This window comes from Mustela nigripes, chromosome 9 (assembly GCF_022355385.1).
Source record: "Mustela nigripes isolate SB6536 chromosome 9, MUSNIG.SB6536, whole genome shotgun sequence".
NCBI classification, from domain to species: Eukaryota; Metazoa; Chordata; class Mammalia; order Carnivora; family Mustelidae; genus Mustela; species Mustela nigripes.
The window spans coordinates 6,104,264-6,126,383 of NC_081565.1; the positions used below are offsets into that span (position 1 = coordinate 6,104,264).

A 22,120-nucleotide genomic window follows, 5' to 3' on the forward strand; every position below is an offset into this window, starting at 1 on the left:
GGGCCGCCCGCCCTGCGTGGGAGCGTGTGCGTGAGAGAGTCACAGAGGGCGTGAGTGTGCATGATGGCGTGTCTGAGGAAGTATGCACTGGCGTGAGAGAGGCAGCGTGTGTGAGAATATGTTGGCGGGAGTGTGACAGGGTGTGAGAATGTCTTGTGAGTGTGACCAACGCACACGTGTGAGCGTTCAGGACAGACGTGGGAGAGTCTGTTGCCGGGGTTGGGGCGTGAGCGCGTGTGAGTGTGAGAGCAAGTGTGTGAGCGTGTGAGAGCCGGGGGTTGGGGGGGGGGGGGGGGGGGGCCCGGGGGGGGGGGCGGGGGGGCGGGGGGTGGGGGGGGGGGTGGCAGGCGTCCTGAGCAGGGGCTCCAAGGTCAAGAGCCAGGCTCTGGGTGTGAATTCGGACTGGGTTCCCCGCCCCCACCCCAGGAGCTCACCGGCCCCCAGTGGGCCAGTCCGATCTCTGAGCCTCGGACGATGACGCGGGAATCCTGCTCCTGGGTGCCATGACTCATCAACGAGATCGCGCACGTTGAGCTTCTAATCTAACTCATGGGACACAGGAAGTACTTGACCAAAGGCTGCTGTTGTTCTCCGTGTATCAGTCACGGTCAGGCTGGGCCCTGTGGTGTCCCAGAGGCCCGGGGAAGTCAACAAATGATGCGCTAAGCCAGGCTGGGAGGGCCCAGAGGAAGGGGACTGGGGGGCCCTCCAGGGCAGGTGACCTGAATGCTGGGAAGGTGACCTGTGTGCCAGAAGGAGCTAGATTCTGTGGACAGAGCAGGGCCTAGCCCTGGTGTTCATGGCCTGCCCTCCAACTCTAGGCACACGAAGTGTGTGCATGGCCTGATTCCCTGCCTGTGGCTAATTGAGCGTCTTGAGTCTCAGGCAAGACGCTCATTGGTGAAAAGGTAGAAAACACACAGAAACACAAAGGAGAGCAAAGTGCCCCGGATCCCAGCACCCAGGATCAGCCACCACTAACATAGTATGTGGCCCTCAACAGCGAGCCCTGCTTAGGGACCCATTCATCCATGGGTACACATACAAACACCACTTTTCCCTCAGTGGGAACCATATAGTACCTACTATTCTCTGACTCGCTTTGTTGAACTGCTATAGGGCAGAGTCTTGTGTGAAGGGTGCTGGCTATTACCACTGTCGGCTGGACAATTAGAGTCTAAACTTCTCCCCTTGTGTTTGTTAACAGTTTTTCATCCCTTGGGACCCACCTGTGCATGGCCTTTGCCCATTTTTCTGGCAGTGATTTTGCTTTCTTCTTGTTGATTTTTATAGTTCTTTATATATTAAGGTTATCCCTCTCTGTACACTGGATAGGCAGAGGGACTTCCAAACTCCCTGGGGCAGGGGCAGAGCCAGCCAGAGTCTGAGCATTGGATGCTTGGCTCCAGAACCCCCAACCTGCCTGGGAATCCTGGAATTCGGTGGCAGAAAGTGGCTAGACTGGCAGGGCAGGGAGAGGCAGTAGCAAGGAAAGAAGAGAGAAGGTTCAGAACTTAAATCAGGGGCTCCGAGTGACAGAGGCTTAATGGGAGACAGATGGAGGAAGCAAGGTTGCCCTTGCTGACAGGAGGGAGGTCAGGGGTCAAGGAGTTTTCTAAAGACAGGAGCCTGGGCGACAGGCAGGCGACAGGGCCTGGCTCCACAGTGTGCTGCCCAGGGGCTGTGACAGAGCAGGGAGCAGGGGTCAGCCCCTTACTCCTGCTTGCGCAGACCCTCTCAGGCCCACACCCAGAGGAGCTGTGGGACACTCCACCCCTGAAGGCCAGATGTAGGGTAGAGCACCCCACCTCCAGGCCTCAGTCGGAGTCTCAACCTAGCTGTGCAACATTGGGCAAGCCTCGAAACCTCTCTGAGCCTGTTTCCTCGTTTGAAAAATAGTATAATACCATCATTTACTAATGGAGTTTATTGAGATTAGCCCAGTGCTGGGCACATCAGAAAGGCTCAGTAAGGAAAAGCTAACTCATCACTGTTCCTTCACTGGCTACAAGACAATTAGAGTTTTCTTGCTGGCAGAGCCTACCAGCGACATCAAGGACCTCTTCATTGGCTTCGAGACTCTCAGAGCTGAAGGGCCTTCAGGTTACAGGGGAGGAACTGAGACCCGGAGACCAGAAGGGACCTGCCGGGGTCACCCATCCGAGCTGTCTTAACCGTGTCCTCCAAAGAGACATGTTCAAGTCCTAGCCTCTGGTACTTTTGACTGTGATCTCATTTGGAAATAGGGCTTTTTGTTGTTGTTTTGTTTCGTTTTTGCAAATATAATCAAGTTAAAATGAATTCCTACTAGTTTAGGATGGGTCCTAAATCTCATGACTAGTGTCAGTTAGGAAGGACAAGGAGGGGCGCCTGGGTGGCTCAGTGGGTTAAGGCCTCTGCCTTCGGCTTGGGTCATGATCTCAGGGTCCTGGGATCCAGCCCCGCATCTGGTTCTCTGCTCAGCGGGGAGCCTGCTTTCCCTTCTCTCTCTGCCTGCGTCTCTGCCTATGTCATCTCTCTCTCTCTCTGTCAAATAAATAAATAAAATCTTAAAAAAAAAAAAAAGAAAAGAAAGGACAAGGAGATTTGGACAGAGACACAGACACAGGGAGGAAGGGCAGGTGAACACTGAGGGGCACAGAAACGGGAGTGGGACTGTCACAAGCCAAGGAAAGCCTGGGGCCCCCGGAAGCTGGCAGAGGCAAGAAAGGAACTTTCCCTAGGGTCTTTGGACCAAGTTTAGTCACTAACTGTCGACACTTCGATTTCAGACTTCCGGCTCCCAGAACTGGGAGGGAATCCACTTCTGTTGTTTCCAGCCGCCTGGTCTGTGATGCTTTGTTATGACAGCCTTAGGAAACGAGTGGAGCCATGCAGAAACAAGCCTCAGCCCAGGTGGTACCCCCAGGTCTGTCCTGGACCCCATTCTAAATAGGCCTCCTCCAGTTACTCACTACGTGCCCATAGGCGCCCCAGTCCCCTGACCTGTGCCATGGAGCTAATGACCCTGAATCAAATAGGAAGGGCTGAGAAGCCCCTTGGGTTGCCTGTCGGGTGCTACACCACTCAGGACCTTGGGATCGAGAAGCAGGGTGTGGACCCTTAAAATAGGGGTAGATATGCCCAAGCACCCCCTCCAGGGTAACCCTGGGGAGACTGAGGCATACTGAAGCAAGTGCCCCATTCTGATACTTGTTATTGCCAGATGGGAGTTTGGGCCCCGGGTACCCAGACTTCTGATTTTACAAGATAAGATGGAAGTTCCATATCAGGGTGGGCAGAATTTTCCAATGTCACTCAAGAAGACACCCCTTAGGGGATTCAGGTGGCGTAGTTAGTTAAGTATCTGCCTTGGGCTCAGGTCATGTTCTCAGGGTCTTGGGATGGAGCCCTGCATCGGGCTCCCTGCTCAGCCTGGAATCTGCTTCTCCCTCTCCCTCTGCCCCTCACCCTACTCATGCTGTCTCTCTTTCAAATAAATAAAATCTTAAAAAGAAAAAAAATAAAGAAGGAGAGGGGGAAGAGGAGGAATAAAATAAAGAGGAGAGGCGGAAGAGAAGGAAGAAGACATTTCTTTCCTGGAGTGAGAACCCAGGCAGGCATGTACTGGGAGCCAGGGACTGGGGGTCTGCAGTCCCTTCTGCTGAGCCCAAGCTGCCCACCCACCCCTCCTTCTGGCCCTTCTAGGCAGTAGAGGCAGAGGCAAAAAGGTATTCTGAGTGCCCGGTGGGGATTTTTATAGCTTGTCATTTGATCTGCAGGCAACCTTGTAAACTTAACAACAATAACAGCCAGCAATGAATTATGCAGCCCCTGCTGCCCGCTAGTCCCTGCTGGGCCCCCAGAGCCAGACCTGGGGGGAGTGCTTTGGATTGGCTTTCTTGGTGGATCTGTTCTGCTCTTGGTGGGGGAGCCGAACAGACACATCGGATTGTCTTCAAATGCCTCTCTAGATCTCTTCTCCTTCACTCAACAGCTCTCATCTCTGGCAGGTGCCAGATGGGAGAGACTTCCCAAGGGCGCATGGAGTGGGGCGCGGGGGAGGGGGGGGGCGGGAGGCCAAGGAGCGATGAGAACGCTGGGACCCCCACGCCTCTTCAGAAAGGACTTTCCAGAATCATGAAGACATCAGGGCTCCGATGTGGGGACTCCAGGTGGTTGAGGTTCCAGAGGATGGCTAAGGAAAGATGCCTAAGCCCCAGAGGGGCCCCAGGCTTGGGTTCCTTCCTTGTAGACTCCACGTCCCTGACACTAACAGAGCTCTTGAGCCAAGATCTTGGGTGGGTGCGATTACCCCCGTTTTACGGACGAGTAAATTACAGCTCATTGAGTCCATCAAGGCAGAGAAGTGGAAGGCGCTGGCAGCCCGCAGGGCCAGGAGCTCCAGGGGACAGAGAGTAAGGGATTGCCCACGCCGCCCGGCGGGGCTGGTGGGCGTCCATTCAGCGTGTGGGGAGGCGAGAGCCAGGAGAAGCCGGAAGGAGTCCGGGTCGGATCCGAGTCCAGAGAGCTCGGCATCTCCGGGGGTTCGAGTCCCCTCCACCGCCCGGGGAACTCGGACAGAGGCCGGCGGAGCTCGGACGGCGCCCAGCGGCCGCGGACGGGATCGCAGGACGGAGCAGGGCCGGGCCGGGCCCGGGCTGGCAGAGCCTGGCCCGCCTGGGGCCGGGATCGGGTTTGCCAAGGTAGTCTGCGCCCTCCACTCCCCCCGGGCCGGCCTCCGGGTTACCCACAGCTCACTCTGGGGGCGCGCCGCGGTCCTCCGACCTCATAGGGGGCGCTGTCACCATCGGTGGTTTCCCCGGCCGGCGCGGGCCGGAAGTGCGAGGGTCACTTCCGGCGCGGAGCAGCGGGGTGGGCGGCGGGGCGCGGGGGCTGGACCAGCAGAAGCCGGGTCAAGCCCGTGGCTTCCGAAAAGTCCTCAGTCTGCTGCTCGGCCTCGCCCAAAGGTGCAGCCGCCTTGCAGCGCCCCAGGCCGCCGCGATGCCGTTCCTGCACGGCTTCCGGAGGATCATCTTCGAGTACCAGCCGCTGGTGGATGCGATTCTGGGTTCCCTGGGGATCCAGGACCCCGAGCGGCAGGAGCCCCTGGACGGGTAACTAGCTTCCTTGCCGCGGGCGGGCCGAGCTGGCGCTGCTTCCCTTGAATTGTCACCACAAGCGTGGTGGGGGGTGGGGGTGGCTGTGTCCCCAGTGGACAGGTGAAGGGGCAGGCGGAGGCTGGAGTTGGGTTGCTTTGAGCGGGAGCCCCTGCACCCCGCCCAAATCTTGCCCTTTGCAGGGCGGAGAGTGCTCCAGGCCCGCGCAGGGAGGCCGGGAGGGTGGAGTGCGGGCAGGGCCGCCGGCCTCGGTGCCCCACCCAGTGCCCAGCGTGCCGGCTGCGGGTTGCAAGGAAGCAGGGTGGAGTCTGCGAGGGCCTCGGTTTTTACCCCAGAACAGTGCGAAGATGAGCTCTGTAGCCGAGTTTGCATTTGACGACAAAAACAGGTGTATCCCCGCGCCTGTGGGAAGGGTGTTCAGGGTTACAGCAGTGAGCTAAACCAAACCCCCAGCGTCGGCGATGCTTATGCTTCAGGGAGAGACGAGCGTGAGTCAGGTGTATGTACGGTCGGTGTCATGGAGGCAAGAGCAGAGGAAAGCGGAGGCAGGGCTGTGTGTCTGGGGTCCGTGGGAATTTCAGAGGCAGTGGGTACTATGCGTGTCTCTAGGGACTTCGGTGGAAACAGGCTTGCTTCATCACTGCTCTGTTCACTTTGAGGCGTTCTGAAAACAGCGTAAGGGGTTTCCTTAACTTGGAGGCTGTTCTGGGGGTGAGAGCAGGGCAGGAAAGCGGGTGCTACCTGCCCTTTTGTAGTTCCAGGATTTTTGCTTTGTATCCATGGTGCCCTGGGCATCCTCCCAGGCTGGGGAGATGGAATCCTGCCCAAGCAGTAAGGATGGCACCGGTAATTGAAGGGTTGCAGATAGGTGAGGCTAAGGGCAGTGGGAAGCATTGGTGAGGAAGGGAAGCCTCCTCCAGAGGAGGAGGTGGCAGCCTGTGAGGGAGCTGCGACCAGGTTCACGGAGCTGTCCGTGGGCCTGAGCTTTAGTGGAAAGCCACAGAAGTTTTGGAGGTCACTGCTGGCGGGCAAGTGGGGTGAGGGCTGGGGCGTGAAGGGCCATGTGTACACTCAGCCTTCTGGGGACCCGGAGGCCGGGAGGTTAAGTGTCTCTGAGTGTGAGTGGGGGCAGGAGGGCCTGGGGGTTGCCTGGTCTGGTCTAGCTGCCCTCGGCAGCTCAGGGATGCCCATTGTCCGGGGAGGGGGTGTCAGTGTCCGCTTCCTGCTCTGGGCTAGAACGGTTCCCTTCAGGCCCAGCAGCACAGCTGTGTGAGGCTTTGTACCCGCGCTAGGGGCCAGATTGTCTGGGCAGCTTGGGAGGAGGCTAGAGACAGCCCCAGTTCTTTCTTAGCAAACCCAAGGAGTCAGCTTGAGTTAAAAGATGCAGCTTGCTCTCTTGCAACCACAGGCCTTTTCCAGAGACTTTCTGCCTCACAGAACCAGGGCTCTACCTTGGAGGGGGGGTGATGACAGCAGGAGAGCACCCACCCACAGGGTGCCCAGGCTAGCTGGTCCCACAGCTGCCCCTCCTACCCCCCGCTAACCGATCCACCCCCCTGCTGCCCCAGGCCCAGTTATGTTGCCAGCGAGGAGAGCCGAATCCTTGTTCTCACTGAGCTGCTGGAGAGAAAGGCCCACTCTCCCTTTTACCAGGAAGGCGTGAGCAGTGCCCTGCTGAGGATGGCGGAGCTGGGGCTGACCCGGGCAGCCGCCGTTCTCCTGCGCAGCGGGGCCAGCCTCAACTTCGAAGGTCAGTTGGAGCCCAGAGGGGCTACGGGGGGCGGGGGGGGGGGCACGTGGCTTAAAGTGTGGCTCTGCCTTTCTTGTTCTCTTGGGAGCCGCTTCCCTTACTTCCTCCGTGGGTGGTGACTGAGGAACCCTATCCCCCTGTGGGCTTTCGAGGGGCTCTGACCCCACTGGTCTGAGAGAAAATTGGTCGCTGCCTCCACCATGTGATTGATCAGCAAACTTTCCCAGCTAAATCCCTGCTTCTGTGAATGTGAAAATGCAGCTGCTGGCACTGTGCCCAGAGCTCAGGGAGAGCAATTTTCTGCCACTTATTCTGAGCCATCTCGCGTTTCTGCCCATGCCACAGGGAGAGGGGACAAGACAGCAGCAGCGCGGGTGTAAATCGTGGCAGGGCGCGGCCGGCTTCTGAGCTGGAGGTGCGGGGGACAGAGATGGAGCCATTCTCCTTTCCTCTCTGGCTTTCTCACCGGGGAGGGCAGGGTCAGCCAGGGGATGGGCGGGGCTCACTTGTGACCAGTGCGGGTCCTTGAGCTGACACGGGATGTGGCCAGGCCTGCCTCAGCTCCCATGTGAGGACTGGCTCAGAGGCCACTAGGCTCTTGGAGGGCAGAGGAGGTGAGGGCCGGGGCTGTTCTGAAGTCTGTCATTTGGAGACTGGCTTTGAGAACGTGGCTGTTACTGCCCGGCTTCAGGAGCCGTCAGTTGGGGTCCTTCTCCCAGCAGCCTGAGCAGAGGCACGCAGTCTTATGGTTCCGTTTTACAGAAGAGACTCAAGTCCAGACAGAGGGGCTGCCTGCCCCGCAGGACCCTGCCCCATGTCTGACTCCAGCACCTGTGCTCTGGCTCCTGGTGGGAATGGCTCCATTCTGACCCTTCATGGTGGCAGAAGCCTGGGTCCCCTGTGCGGGGAGGGCTGGGGCTGAGCCGGAGGCCAGGTGGAGGCCGGCAGGACTGACACGAGCCGTGTCTGTGTCTTCAGACCCTGTCACATACTACACGGCCCTGCATATTGCCGTCCTGCGAAACCAGCCGGACATGGTGGAGCTACTGGTGCGCCACGGGGCCGACATTAACCGGAGGGACCGGGTAAGAGCCGGGTCTGGCCCACTCAAAAGCAGGGATGTGGTGGGGTGGCCGTAAGCGGCCTTCCAGGCCCCCAAGTCGCCAGGCCTACTGTGCTGTGCTTTCTTGGCTCAGATCCACGAGAGCAGCCCCTTGGACCTGGCCAGTGAGGAGCCCGAGCGCCTGCCCTGCCTGCAGCGCCTCCTGGACCTCGGAGCAGATGTCAATGCGGCTGACAAGCATGGTGGGTGCCTTCCCCCGGGAAAGCAGGCTGCCTCGGGAGGGAGAGCCAGAGCCCCCCAGGATGGTGACTAGGCCTGATGACACAGCGCAGCCAGGCCCATAGGTGCCTTTTGCTGACCTGCAGGAGCTTCCCGGAAGTGATGCAGCTGTTGGCCTCACGCCAGCCCCCTGAGGTCTGTCTGTAGGGGGAAGTAGGGTGTACAGCCAGATTTCTGGGAGGGCGAGCCACTTCTTCTTGGCAAAGACTCAGCCCGGATCTCAGGTAGCGTCTGAGTGTCCTGAAGAATCCCACCTCTTCTGCCCATTCTGCTCCTGGTTTTGTGTGGTTAGAAAGAATGACCAACCACCGGTCACCTTCAGCCTCGGCTGAAAGGTCGATCGTTTCTCAAGTTCACTTTCCGGGGGTGCCTGGCTGGCTCAGTCGGTAGGACACACAACTCTTGATCTCGGAGTTACAAGTTCAAGCCCCACGTTGGGTGTAGAGATGACCTAAAAATAAAATCCTTGAAAATGACAAAAAAATGAAGTTCACTTTCTCATCCTGAGTGCTTTCCTCTGCATCTCTGGGGTTGTCCTGACCTCGGCTTCCTGGTCCCCACTCCCCCTCCTCCTCTTCCTTCTGTAGGAAAGACCGCTCTGCTCCACGCCTTGGCCAGCAGCGACGGTGTGCAGATCTACAACACTGAGAACATCCGGCTCCTGCTGGAAGGAGGTGAGGCTCGCCTGTGGGCTGCTCCCAGGCCTCTCCCCCCTCCCCCCATTACACAGGTGGCCTCCCTTTGCAGGGGTTTAAGACCTCTTGCCATCTTCTCTTTTCCTGACTGGCTCTCACAGGGGCAGATGTCAAGGCCACCACCAAAGATGGGGACACGGTGTTCACCTGCATCATCTTCCTGCTTGGGGAGACTGTGGGAGGGGACAAAGAGGAGGCCCAGATGATCAGCCGCTTCTGCTTCCAAGTCACGCAGCTGCTGCTGGCGCACGGGGCCGACCCCAGCGAGTGCCCGGCCCACGAGTCCCTCACACACATCTGCCTCAAGGGCTTCAAACTGCACTTCCCGCTCCTGCGCTTCTTGCTGGAGTCCGGAGCTGCCTATAACTGTTCACTGCACGGGGCGTCCTGCTGGTCCGGCTTCCACATCATCTTTGAGAGGCTCTGCTCCCACCCAGGCTGTGCCGAAGACGAGAGCCACGTGGACCTCCTGCGCAAAGCCGAGACCGTCCTGGATCTCATGGTGACTAATTCCCAGAAACTTCAGCTGCCTGAAAACTTCGATATCCATCCTGTGGGTAGCCTGGCAGAAAAGATCCGGGCCCTTCACTTCTCCTTGAGGCAGCTGGAGAGCTACCCTCCGTCCCTCAAGCACCTGTGTCGCGTCTACATCCGGCTCTATCTTCAGCCCTGGCCCGTGGATGTGAAGATCAAAGCCCTGCCTCTGCCCGACAGGCTAAAGTGGTACCTCCTTAGTGAGCACAGCGGTACCACTGACGAGGAAATCTGACCACCCCCAGACCGAGGGGAGCAGGGTCTGGGCAGCTCAGCCACTGGCGGATTTTGGCACCTGCAGCAGCCTTAGGGGAGAACCCTCTGGCCTTCCATCGGAAGGTGGAGGTTGGGAGATGAAACTTGATCCTTACTGTGTACCAGGAAAGCCAGGTGGAGCCCCTCAGCCGCAGTCATTGCGGTGGGAAAGGGCCCTGTTTCTCCAGGGCGACCGCTCCCCTTCTGTTAGGCAGAACCCCCAAGTCTCAACCACGCTGGGAAAAGGGACCAGGTTTAGACTTGGGACAAGGGTACACCCTGTTCTTCTGCGGGGAGCATCGGGCAGGGCAGCTCTCTCGGTCCTGTGAGAGCCGCAGGAAGCTGGTCTGTCTTGCATGGGGCCCCGTTGAAGCCGGGGGGATGTGTGCTGGGCCTGTGGGGGCACAACCCTGGTGAGGCCCATCATTCCCGTCTCTCCCCACGTTAGATTATTAGGTCACTTGGAGCGGTGCTCTCGCTGGGCTAGGGAGAAGGCTGAGCTGACCCTGCCGCCTTTGGCTGCTCTGGGGCCAGGTTACCCATGGCCCGGCCCAAGGCACGGGACTGGAAACTCTGTCTGTGCCAAACCTGGGATCTCAGGGGACGTGCCTTCTGCTGAAAAGCAATCCTGTGTAACCAGGGACAGTCCTTTCCAAAATGTCTCATGAGGGGTTCAACTGATGATCAAAGCTACTAGTGCTGCAGGCTGACAGTGCGGTCCACGCCACACCCTCACGAAGCCAGTTTCCAGTCACGTGGGTCCTTGTGAATTGTGTGGATGCCGGGGAGGCGAGCTGAGGCAAGTGAAGGATACGTTACACAGTAAAATCCTGCTCTTGGCCTTCAAGGTCCTTGTATGACATTTTGGCCCCCTCCCTGCCCTTCCCCGGCCTAGGACTGAGGCTCCCACGGAGAAGAGGGGAGAGGTACGAGAGGCCGGCAGCACCTAGAGGGGAGTTTCCAAATAGCACCGCACTGCAGCCCCAGTAAAGAAGAGCACCAGTCCAGACCGGCTAGGGCCTTCCCAGCACAGGAGTCACCCTTTTATTTTTTGATGAAAATGTTCACCGAGGAGGAGCTGCAAGGCACAGCCAAGAATGAAGCCACAGACTCCTTCACTGGAGACCACGGGGATGATCACGTCAGGGACACCAGGGCTCATCACCAAATAGGCCTCAGCACGGGGTCGCGCCCAGCAGCTGAAGGCTCCTCACCTCCCCGCGAGGGGAAAAAGTCCCAACAACTGAGAGTTCTCTTCCTCTTAAGGCACCCAGGCCTGTGGCTGGAAGGCTGGGTGGTGGAACGGGAGAGCCAGAAAATCTCCGCTTCTGAAGGGATCACTGTATTCCCACACGGGGAGCACCAGGGACCCTGGAGTCCCGTGGTCTGCGCTGTCTGGTTCCTGCCTCTCACAGCAGCAGAGCTGGGCTGCAGCCTCAGTGCTCCGGTCAGGGGCGCCCCTCCCCACTGGGCCCCATTAGGCCTTTTGAAAAAGAGTCTAGTGACTGACGGCAGACAGGTGTATTTGGCAGTCTCAGTCCACACTCCCACACCATCGCTGGGGAGCCTCTGGGTCTTGCCCGGCTGCCAGCCCCCCGCCCCACGCTGGTCCTTTTCTCCTGCTGGGCCCTGCTCATCTCAGAGCCAAGCTATAGACATGGTAGATCTCATCAGGGAGGTTCTCCTGGCGCTCCTGGGCTAGGAGGCTGAGGCCCGCGCTGCGGACGATCCTGTGGACGACCTCGAGGTCCCGGCACACGCTGCTGTCCACGTCATCCAGGATCACACCCTCCTGCGCCATGTTGTCTTTGATGACAATGATGCCGTTGGGGCGCAGGCCCTGCTTGCAGCGCCGCAGGAACTCGGCCAGGTGCTGGTCAGTCAGGTGGCCTGGGGACAGCAGAGGCTGGGGTCACTAGGGAGGGAGTGGTGCCAAGCACGCACCCTCCGCTGGCCGTGTCTCTCGACCTCTGCTCAGACTTCCCAAGCTCTGTCTAAACACATGGGGCCTCCCCAGCGCTGGGCAGCCCAGAGATGCTTACCGAGTCCCATGCTGTGTACGAGGAAGCCAGCTCAGAAGTCACTCACCCAAGGGCTGTCACAAAGCACGAGCTGCGACGCCACCCTGACTGGGGGACTTCTGGGCCCTGCCCGACACCTACGCTCTAGCCATCCCCCCTGCCCTGAGGCCTGGATTAGGGGTTCTTACCAACCCATTCCTAACCTAATTAGAACTCCAGACCGGCTCTGAGGGACCACAAAGGACAGGGCCAGACCCAGCAGGACTGCGGTGTCTGCTGGGGAGTGGGTGGCCAACTGCGGGTAAGGTGGCCCGCCTGCCAGGGCAGCGGCCAGGGACGAGCACCCCGCGTGTGCTGCGGGGCTGAGCGGGTGCAGGATGGGGCGGCAAGGCGTGGCTCCCTCGCTGTGAACAGTGGGGACAGCCAAGGCTTCACTTCCTCCTCTTATTAAAAAACACTTTTAAAACTCATTTCCACGTTCTCTGAATGCAGTTATTGGTTGTTTACATTTTTTCAACAAAAAACTGCACCTGAGTGGGTCATAACGGTACTGACCAAGCCGGGAAGGCGAGCCTGAGGAGGATTTGGAGAAACCCCCGTGTCCGGTGTGCCGCAGGAGCCCCGGAACCCGCCTCTGCAGCAGAGGGCGGGGCGGGGGGCGTGCGGGAGGTCTACGGAAGGCGCAGAAGGCCGCGGGAAGCTCACCGATCACCCACTGGATCCAGATGACATCGTAGGAGCTGGGCTCGGGGCTGAAGTCCTGGAGGCCGCAGCAGAAGTAGTTCCTCACCCGCTTGCCCTCCTCTCCCAGGTACGTCCTGGCTTTAACCAGAAAGTCTTCCGTCACGTCCACCATGTCCACCACTTTGAAGAGCGGCAGCAGCAGCCTCTTGGTGATCCTACCTATGCCGGCTCCGCAGTCCAGGGCGCAGGAGGTCCCCGTCTTGTTCGGGCCTTCCTGAGAAGCAGAGAAGGCGGAGGCTCAGTAGGGAAGGCTCAGAGAGCCTGAGAAGGGGGCTGTTCCTCCCACGCTCCCAGTTACTCGAGTCAGGAGTGGGCATAGGCCGGGGGCTGGCACGGGGGGGTCGCCCATGGGTGCGATCACAGACATTCCCGTCCTGGGCCACACATTCCTAAAACGCAAGCCGACAGCCACTTAAAGGGGACTGACGAACAGGTGCACTGATCTCTCACGACACCCCAGTAAAACCACAGGATGAACGGAATTCAAGCAGTGAAAAAATAGAGGCAGTAGTGATTTTCACCGATCTGGGAAGGCAGACAGTGGGTGGGGAGACACCCCGTAGTGTGAGGGACAAGCACCAGCCTCTGATGCTACACACCAGCCTAGCACAGAGTGGGGCAGAGCAGGGGAGGAACTAGGTGCCTGCCCTCAGCACAAGAGCCGGTGACCACAGCCCAACAGCCCGCAGACATGGCAAGACAGTGAAGGAGTCACCCCTGACAAATCTGAACAGTTAGAGGAAGCCTCCGTTCTGGTCCCCGGAGACCCGGCACAGCCGCCAGCTCCCCCACGTGGCAAGCCTGAGACAGAGGCCCCCAACCGCACGCCACCCCGCCCCACCCTCAAGGCCTGGGGGGCTGACACCAACCAAGCACCAAAGGCCCCGTGATGGCTCGGGTAAAAGGCGGCGCCCTGTGCAGACCAGGCCGGGCCACCAGGGCCACATCCTCTGCTCCTGGACGGCATGCCAGACCTGCCTACCCTCAAAAACCTCTGCAGGAACTTCCGGGAGCTGCTGATGTCGATGCTGGAGATGTGGCCGTACCCCCCGAGCATGCCGTCCACGGTGGGCGGGACTTCCTTCCAGTACGTCTTGGCCTTCGAATAGAATTGTTTCTCGTCTTCTATCACTTCACTTGTCATGCTGTCCCCAGCCGAGGCAGCTCAGGCACCAAACAGCAGCAGCTGAACAACAAAAATGAGCAAATCAGCCAGGTCGAGGGTCCCGGACTCACCGCATGCTTCACAAGGTCATACAACCCTGCCTGATGCAGAGAAATGTCCAGGGTCCCCAAAACAGCTTCTATCCCTTGGATGACGGGGCCTCCTGTCTTTCGTATTCAAGTCATTCTGCAAAGTGACCTTTGTATCAGGAGGGGACCCAGAGTCCTGGGCTTCTAGTCCTTTCCTTACTGGACACGACACCTGACCTGAAAGCTTCTAACTCTAAAGTATAGAGAACCCCCAATTGACACTTGAGGAAATGGAGCCGGAAACCCCAGGCTCCTACCGTGGATGCTCCGGCTGATGCTGGGAGGGGCCTGGGGAGCCCACTCGCCTCCCACTCACTCGTGAGCACAGAATGGAGCTCGCTGTGGGGTCTGGTCCTTGGTTAACAATGTGCCGGGACTGGGTACCAGGCACCGTGCCAGGAGGCAGGCAGACAGACTGGCACACACACACTGGCAACCGTTCGGGGCCGCAGGCAAGTACAAGATGCCGGCACAGCCCAGCCCAGACCCCGTAGAGTGAAGGCAGGCATTCCCAAGGACGTCGCCCATCAGCTGAAGTGAAGGACTAGGAAGAGTTCACTACGCCAGGGGGGGGCGCCCGCTCCCTCCGACAGGTGTGAGAGGCACACGGAGAGCACCGGCAACTGGACACTCGGGATGGGGGAAGGGGACACATTTGGGATTAGACTCCCCACTAAAGAGCAGTGAGCTTGAACTACTCTAGGGTTAGCAGAAAGTGACAAGAGATGCGTGTTTCTGCAAGACTGTCGGCAGCTGTGGGGGCTCTGGGGCGACAGTGAAAGCAGACACAAGAGGGTGTTACTGTGACAGGCGGAGGGGCAGCGACAACACAGGAGCCAGGGCCTGGGGGAGGGGGAGGGCCTGGCAGCTGCACACCCAGCCAGCCCGGCCGCATCTCTGCCCATCTCTGCCCGGAGGCACTGGCCCCACAGCACCATCGCAGGGCAGGAGCTGTCCTAGTTGCCCCGAGGCTTTGCTGAGATACCATCCAACCCTCAGGGAGTTCCAGGCCAGCGGGAGCTAGGAATGAGTGGACCCAACTAAAACACAAGGCAGAAAGAGTGAGGACACCCACTGAGCCCAAAGTACTGTGGAAACTCCAAGAACGGAGCACTCTTTTCGGAAAGGCAGACAGGGCAGCCGCCGAGAGAAGGCTACCTGAGCCAGACCCTGAAAGATAAAGGGTGCTGTTGGTGGTGGGGGGCGGGGGTGCCGGCGCGAACAGGATCAGAGGAGCTGGGCAGGTGTGCCACCCAGAAGGTGCGACTGATGATGGCCTGGGCTGGCTGGAATGCAGACAGAGGAAGAGGGTATTTATGGGAGACGAGCTTAGACAGGCAGCCTGGGCCTGGATCACGGGAGGCCCCAGTGACAGGCTGGGGGCCGGGGGTTTGGCTTGTCGGTAATGGAAAACCAATCAGCTGAGAGCTTCCGAAGCCAGGATGTAAGTGGTGGTGGGACCACCGGGCAGAGTGGGAACAGAGCGGGACTGGCAGGAGCCATGTGGCATTTGGGACACAGCGGTGCTGTGGGGAGACAGTGACAGGCACCCACTCCCATCACAGGCTCTCAGCTTAGGGCTCATATCCTCAGAGGCCCTCCCTGACCAGCCCAGCTAAGGTGGCTTCCTCCAACACCCAGATCTAATCCCCACGCTTTCCTGCCTTCAGAATGTGTATTTCTGTCTGAAATTACACCATTTATTTACTGTCCAGCCTCCATGGGATGGAAGCTCTAGAGGCGCGACCTTGCCTTTTCGCCACTGTGTCCCCAGCACCAAGCCCACAGGAGTCCCTCAGTTCAGGGTGAAAGTCCCCTCACCCCCCAGGAACACTGTGCACGACTGTGCTCCTGGGGTTTCACTTCCACCTTTATACTACTCCATTGGGTGCCAGTTAAGCCACTGACTCCCGGAACACAGGGTGACACATAGAGCTTCATGTGGGACCCTGGGATCACGCTCAAAAACACGTGAGAGACCCCCAAGATGGAGGAATGCCTTAAAGGCTTCAAGAGAAGTCATTAGATAGGAAACAGGAACGTGCCTTGAGGACAAGCACACAGCCCTTGATACATCATTTAGAGACTGACTGTAAGGAGAGAAGAGATGAATTCTCATTAGGCATGTTTGTCAGTAGCCCCCATGCACAACTGTACTCTGAACTTGTCCTAGAAGACAAGGAACCTTCCAGAAGCAGCAGGCCCACCTTAGCCCAACAACTCGGGATGCTCTCACTGATGCAATCCTGCATCCGCCACGGTCAGTCCTTTCCAGGGACCCCAGCGAGCCGGCGGGCAGGAGGAGGACCCTCCTCCCCATTCCCTGGCTCCTTCCTGGATTCGGACACTGCTCACGGGCAAGGCCACACTGGCCCTCTCCATGTCCTAGCAGGTCCAGTTCTTAGATCTGTGACTGTCGTTGCTTCTGCCCTCTAGAGCCCTTCTATCGTGTGGAGAGAGCCCCCAATCCCCTTCAGATTCTTGAATCAGCTCTCGGGGTGATGCTCCAGCTTCCGCGTCCAGGAACAAGGGTCTGGGACCACAGTGAAGGCGACTTCCAACTACTATGGCAATCGAAGGGCCCTTTGGGGTAACAGGCAGGTAATACAGGGTGGGCGGGGGCTGGTTCTAAACACAGCATCCCCTCACCCTGGCTCGCCACCATGTCCCACCCCAGTGTCCTAGCACCTGAGGACATGTGTCCTAGCACCTCCCACCCCAAAAAGAGAAAGGGGCACACTGCTCAACGAGAGTGAACGTTCACTCCCACTCTGAGTCACACAGTAAGGCGAAAGGACGCAGAAACCTGCCCGTGCCCAGGAATCCCAGCTGCCGTAGCGTGGACATCACTGTAGCTCCCTGCGAGCTGACAGGAAAGAGGGCCACCGGCCTGAATGTCACCACGGAGCTCAGTCTGGGGGCTGCCCACCCCCGCCGACAGGCCCCACAGCCACCACGCCACAGCCTCTCCACCATCACCCCGGAAGGACGGCATCAAAGCCAGCTCTTCCACTCGGCACTCGGACTTGAGCTCGGCAACACTGACCCTGTCCCCATCGCTGCCCACCAGTCTCGGCAAACTGCTGGCGCTGTCCTCTTATCTAGCTCCCCACTGGCCCTTGGAGAACAGCGGCAAGACCCTGAGATGTACCACTGTATCTCTCTCGCAGTTCATGTAGGAGTCAACAAAAAGTGCACTCTCCATGAAATGAACAGAGTAAATGCGGGGCCCTCCCCTAGCCGTAGGCTACCCATCAGCCTTCGTTCCCAAGGAGGTAAGCTTCCTGGGGACAGGGACATGACCTCATTCCCAACTAGCCCAGCACCAGACACGAGGTGGGGGGTTGGTCATTGGTTGCCAAATGAACCAAAGAATGAGCTTTGGGTGGTTACATTTTCCACTTTTGAGAAAAGTCTACAAAAATCCAACCACGGGGCACCTGGGTGGCTCGGTGGGTTAAAGCCTCTGCCTTCAGCTCAGGTCGTAATCTTGGGGTCCTGGGATCGAGCCTCACATCAGGCTCTCTGCTCAGCGGGGAGCCTGCTTCCCCCTCTCTCTCTGCTGGCCTCTCTACCTACTTGTGATCTCTTTTAAAGATTTTATTTATTTATTGGGGCGCCTGGGTGGCTCAGTTGGTTAGGCGACTGCCTTCGGCTCAGGTCACGATCCTGGAATCCCAAGACTGAGTCCCGCATTGGTCTGCCTGTTCGGCAGGGAGTCTGCTTCTCCCTCTGACCCTTCCCCTTCTGATGCTCTCTCTCATTCTCTCTCAAATAAATAAAATCTTAAAAAATAAAAAAGATTTTATTTATTTATTTGACAGAGATTTCAAGTAGACAGAGAGAGAGGGGGAAGCAGGTTCCCCGCTGAGCAGAGAGCCCAATGCGGGGCTCGATCCCAGGACTCCGAGATCACAACCTGAGCCAAAGGCAGAGGCTTTAACCCACCGAGCCACCCAGGCGCCCCAATAAATAAAATCTTAAAAAAAAAAAAAAATTCCAACGATTCAAAACGTAACACTGAAGGCCATTACCGACAATGTAATTTTTCTGCTTTACCAAAAGCCTTACAAGATGATTTCTTTAAATGTCAAGGTCCTCTGAATAATCTAATTTACAAGAAGTCCACTTACAGGCAGATTCTAGGAACAAGCCAGGGGAGGAAGGAACATCCGGGCCGGGAAATGGCAAGTCTAATTTTGACATTTGTTCCAACAGCTGATTCATTAGTAAACATGATTCCTTGGGGCTCTGTCTATACTTTGTCTCCCCGTGTCCAGACTGGAACAGGCAGGAGGTCCCTAGGACTCAGAGGGAACAGTGGGGTTGTCAGTCAAATAGCACTAAGTCCTTCTATACTCTGCTCAGGATGTGGTGAGGAGCTACATGGCTGCAGGGGAGGGAGAGGGCCTGGGCACAATCTGGCTTTGTGTGTGCTCTCGGCTAGCTTAGACTGGACGAGAAGCCCTTTGCTCGTGGACTCTGCTCCTGAGCAGGTGGAACGTGTCATGCTTCAGTCACTGCCATCCCACCACCTCTTCTTCCCCTCCAAGGTGTTTCGGGGGACAGGTGGGCAGCCTCCCCAGCTACTACTTCTCCCAGGATCCAGGGGAAAGAACGGTGTGTCAACTGTCACCGTCCAGGCTTTGGGGAGGCATCACACCCTCTTCAGTTACCAGCCTCTAAGAAAAAGTCTGGAAGCAACAGGAGGCAAGAGCCTGCCTGAAGTTACCGCCTCCTTGTAGCCTGCTGGACAGGGCCTGTTTGCCCTGCATCGGGGACAGCAGCTGGATATATGGGAATGGCAAGGTGCTCTATGAGAAAGAAAAGGAAGGAGGAAGTAGAGAAGACTTAAAAAGGCGGGGTGGGGGGGGACGGAGATGGGAGTGTTTTAAAACAAAGGCTCTGGTGGAGTCAAATGAACGACGTTTGAATCCTGGCTTTGCTTCTCTCTGGCTACGTAAGCTCATATAAGACAGAGCCTCGGTTAAGTAAGTTTATCTGTGAAACGGGAACAGCAACGTTGACTTTACAAGGACAATGTGACGATTAAACGTGGGTGTGAAAACATCAGGTGATCTGTACAGTGGCCGGCACTGTATTATCTCAAGTTTAGAAATCTCTGTCAAATGAGATTTCCATCAATTATCTGCCAACTGTACGGGTCAAACGGGAAAAACGCAGTGAAATGCCCTATAAACTTCAGTGTGTCAGACACACCCAAGGCATTATTACAGCGATGCTGGGGGTCAATCCAGCAGACAAACAGCTCTGCAAACCTGCGGGAGAGGGGAGTGAGCTTCCCATCTGTGCAGGCACAGAAACGCTGCAGAGATTCCAGAGACGCTATCTTTGTGACTCTATGGCTTCTAGTCCCCACCAAAGCATTCCGTATGTACCCCCAGCCCTTCCCCAGAACCCAGCTGAGGGACAGAAAACCATTCTACTGAAGGAGTGATGTGCCTTAACACAAACACACACAGGAAACCAGGAACAGTGTAAGGAGGGAATCCGGCCTTCTTAACACAGCCCCTAGTCCTCCAGGGGCTCATCCCCTCTCTCTCGGCAATGACCAGACCATCTGCAAGACTGCCCCACCGCACCGCACCGTCAGGGCTCGGACACCAGCTGTTTCGATCCCAGAGAGACCCTACCGGTGATGGGCGACAGAGCCGGGGCCTTTCGTTCGACGTGGCAGTCCCTCCGCAAACTGGCTGACCTTGGCTCCAAGGGCTCTAGGCAGCGAGCTGTCTTCTAGGCGGCACCAGTGTCGAGCCGTAACTGGGGCTGGGTCCAAGGTGAAATATGATAGCAACTCCCACACCACGAGCACTACTCTGTGCCCGGCTCTGACCTGACCATTTTACTGCATCCTGACGCCTGCCCTCCGAGCGCGTGCTCTCCTTAATCCCCGTTTCTCACCGGGGAAACTGAGGCTCAGAGAGGGAAGGGTCTAGCGTACCGCCCCGGGACAGCGCGGGGGAGCGCCTCGTCCAGGGTCCGGGTGCCTCGGCCTTCCTCCGCCACCCGCCGCCACCCGAGGCCCAGGTCGGACCACCCCGGAGCACACACACGTGGGGCCCCGGTAGCTCGCGCCGGGTCACGTGACGAGCTGGGGCCTCAGGGCGCCGAGGCAGTTGGGGGCCGGGGCCTCCCTTCCCCCGCCGGCCACAGCTCCCTGCTCCGCCTCGCGCTACTCACCCCGGGCGGGGGCTCCCGGGACCCGGGAGAAGAGGACGGGAAAGAGGAAGGGAAGTCGGCGGCAGCGGCGACGACGAACCCACAAGACCACCACCAGCTCCGTCCGAACACGGACAAACGCGACACCTCCCGGCGCGCGCTGCCTTTGTCCACACACGTCACTTCCGGGCGCCCGGAGGCGGGGCCGAGGCTAGCTCCGCCCCGCGACCGGTTCGCCCCGCCCCATGGGCGGCTGACCTCAGTTGACTTTTGGGTCCCGGGAAGGACCTCACGGATTTAAAAGAGCCTCAGCTCCAAGCCTGCCCTGTCTCCAGCACGGGCGCGGGTCCGGTTACAGGCGGAAGGCTGGACTTATAAAAACGAGCGTTCTGTGGCTTTTCTACTCGGTAAACGTGGGCGGGGGGAAAGCCTTATTCTACAAATATTACCCATAACAATTTGCATTTTAAAATAATATACGGATCCAAGAAAGAAAGAAAGAAAGGAAAGAAGGAAGGAAGGAAGGAAGAAGTACCTTTGATAGTGCCAACGCACTGTTACCCCCAAATAAACAGAACAAGTCCTTGAGTTTTCCATTCCAAAAATCCTGCCCTCTCATAGGCTCTTCCCATGTACAGAAAGTTTGGAGGGGTTCCGGAAATAACCTTGATGGACTCTGAGTTTGCGGGTGGGTGAACCTCTCCAAGCCTCAGTCTCCTCTTCTGCCAGTGTTAAATGTGTCGGATATTGCAGGTGGAGGCTTCAGCCCTGTGCCTAATGGGGACTCTCAGTAAATAGATGTAATTAGCATAAGCTCATTTTTCCTAAACTGACGCCCTGGTCTTAGGTTTACAGTGTCTTCCTCTGGGCTTTACACACACAGGAGGTTCTTAAAAGTGTGTTTGCTCAGGTGGCCTGCGTGACTGAGTCAGTTAAGCCTCTAACTTCGGCTCTGGTTGTGGTCCTAGGGTCTGGGATCAAGACGCACATTGGGCTCCCTGCTCTGTGGAGAGCCTGGTTCTCCCTTTCCCTCTGCCTGCAACTCCCCCTGCTTGTGCTTGCTCTCTCTCTCTCTGTCAAATAAATAAATAAATAAATCCTTAAAAAAAAAAAGTGTGTTTGTTCTAAGGAAGTAAAAGCTATAGGGGGTGGGGGAGGGCTGACTGCTGTTGAGTCCCCCAAATCTGTTTACATATATAGTATATGGCATCCTCTCCAGAGTACTCCAGGTCAGACTTGCTTCCCCTGGCCTGGGCCCTTCTCCCAAGCTTCATTGTCCATGTCTCTAAGGGAAGGGGATAAGTCCTGGACAATCTCAATTGCTGGGTGTGTCTGTAATCTTCCTTTGGAGGCAGCTCTGAGCCCAGCTCTTTTAGGGGTGCCCCAAAATCCACCCCTACCTTTTTTTTCCTGTCAGTGGAAGAAAAGTCCCTTCCCTCCACCTGGACTCTGAGGCCTTTCCAGATCTGGACATCCCCGACCTCAGAGCCTCTCACATCTCTGAATTCCTAAGCCTTGCACACAGTAGTTGGTCAAGAAATGTTTGCAGCTGGCAAGAGCTGGAAGCCTCCTTAGAAATCATCTAGTTAGTCCAGTGTTTCTCATCCATTAAAAACAAAACAAAACAAAACAAAACCACCTCACGTCTTCTTAGAATAAATATAAAACATGGGGGCGCCTGGGTGGCTCAGTGGGTTAAAGCCTCTGCTTTCGGCTCAGGTCATGATTCTAGGGTCCTGGGATCGAGCCCCACATCGGCTCTCTACTCAGTGGGGAGCTTGCTTCCCCCCCCCCCCCCCCCGTGCCTGCCTCTCTGCCGGTTTGTGATCTCTGTCAAATAAAAAAGTAAAAAATCTTTAAAAAAAAGAATAAATATAAAACATGTTCACCTTTCCCACTCAATATTCTAACTTCCTAAGGAGGTTTGCCCTTCCATCCCTCATTGAGGAGCACTTGCGGAGAATGGATATATCAGCTATGATGCCTCCTCCAGGCAGACTCCTCAGATTGTAACAGGATACCATGCCAGCAAAACTGCTGGTCCAAACAACCCTTCTCCCCTACTCAGGTGTCCCCGTACAAGCTTCTCCCCCGCCTCGTCCCAGCCAAGAGTCACAGAATGAAGCCCCAAGAATGGACAAACTCATCCAGCATTGCATAGCAAACAGAACCCAGCGGAGCCTGGGTTTGAAGTTGGTTTGCTTAGTTTCCAGGCCCGCTGCATTCTTACTGCCCAGCCTTCCCGA

At 57.4% G+C, this 22,120-nt stretch overlaps 2 protein-coding genes across 5 annotated transcripts; one reads left to right on the plus strand and one right to left on the minus strand.

Moving 5' to 3' along the window:
* Positions 1 to 4,070: 4,070 nt before the first annotated feature.
* Positions 4,071 to 10,479, plus strand: ASB6 (ankyrin repeat and SOCS box containing 6). Of its 2 annotated transcripts, XM_059410568.1 has the most exons (6): positions 4,082 to 5,096; positions 6,668 to 6,849; positions 7,828 to 7,934; positions 8,046 to 8,154; positions 8,779 to 8,865; positions 8,988 to 10,479. In XM_059410568.1, the coding sequence occupies exons 1-6, from the start codon at positions 4,984 to 4,986 to the stop codon at positions 9,653 to 9,655; spliced, it is 1,266 nt and encodes a 421-aa protein (XP_059266551.1). In that variant the 5' UTR covers positions 4,082 to 4,983; the 3' UTR covers positions 9,656 to 10,479. The 2 variants fall into 2 exon arrangements, with proteins under 2 accessions (XP_059266552.1, XP_059266551.1); XM_059410569.1 differs by lacking the exon at positions 8,046 to 8,154 and having other exon boundaries at positions 4,071 to 5,096; positions 8,988 to 9,191.
* Positions 10,480 to 10,571: 92 nt separating this feature from the next.
* On the minus strand, positions 10,572 to 20,059 carry NTMT1 (N-terminal Xaa-Pro-Lys N-methyltransferase 1). 3 transcript variants are annotated; one of them, XM_059410571.1, is made up of 5 exons: positions 19,896 to 20,059; positions 19,349 to 19,481; positions 13,423 to 13,626; positions 12,402 to 12,654; positions 10,572 to 11,565 (listed from the first exon to the last, which is right to left on the minus strand). In XM_059410571.1, exons 3-5 carry the CDS (start codon positions 13,582 to 13,584, stop codon positions 11,309 to 11,311), a joined length of 672 nt encoding a protein of 223 aa, XP_059266554.1. In that variant the 5' UTR covers positions 13,585 to 13,626; positions 19,349 to 19,481; positions 19,896 to 20,059; the 3' UTR covers positions 10,572 to 11,308. The 3 variants fall into 3 exon arrangements, with proteins under 3 accessions (XP_059266554.1, XP_059266553.1, XP_059266555.1); XM_059410570.1 differs by lacking the exon at positions 19,349 to 19,481; XM_059410572.1 differs by lacking the exons at positions 19,349 to 19,481; positions 19,896 to 20,059 and having other exon boundaries at positions 13,487 to 13,571.
* Between the last annotated feature and the right edge of the window lie 2,061 nt (positions 20,060 to 22,120).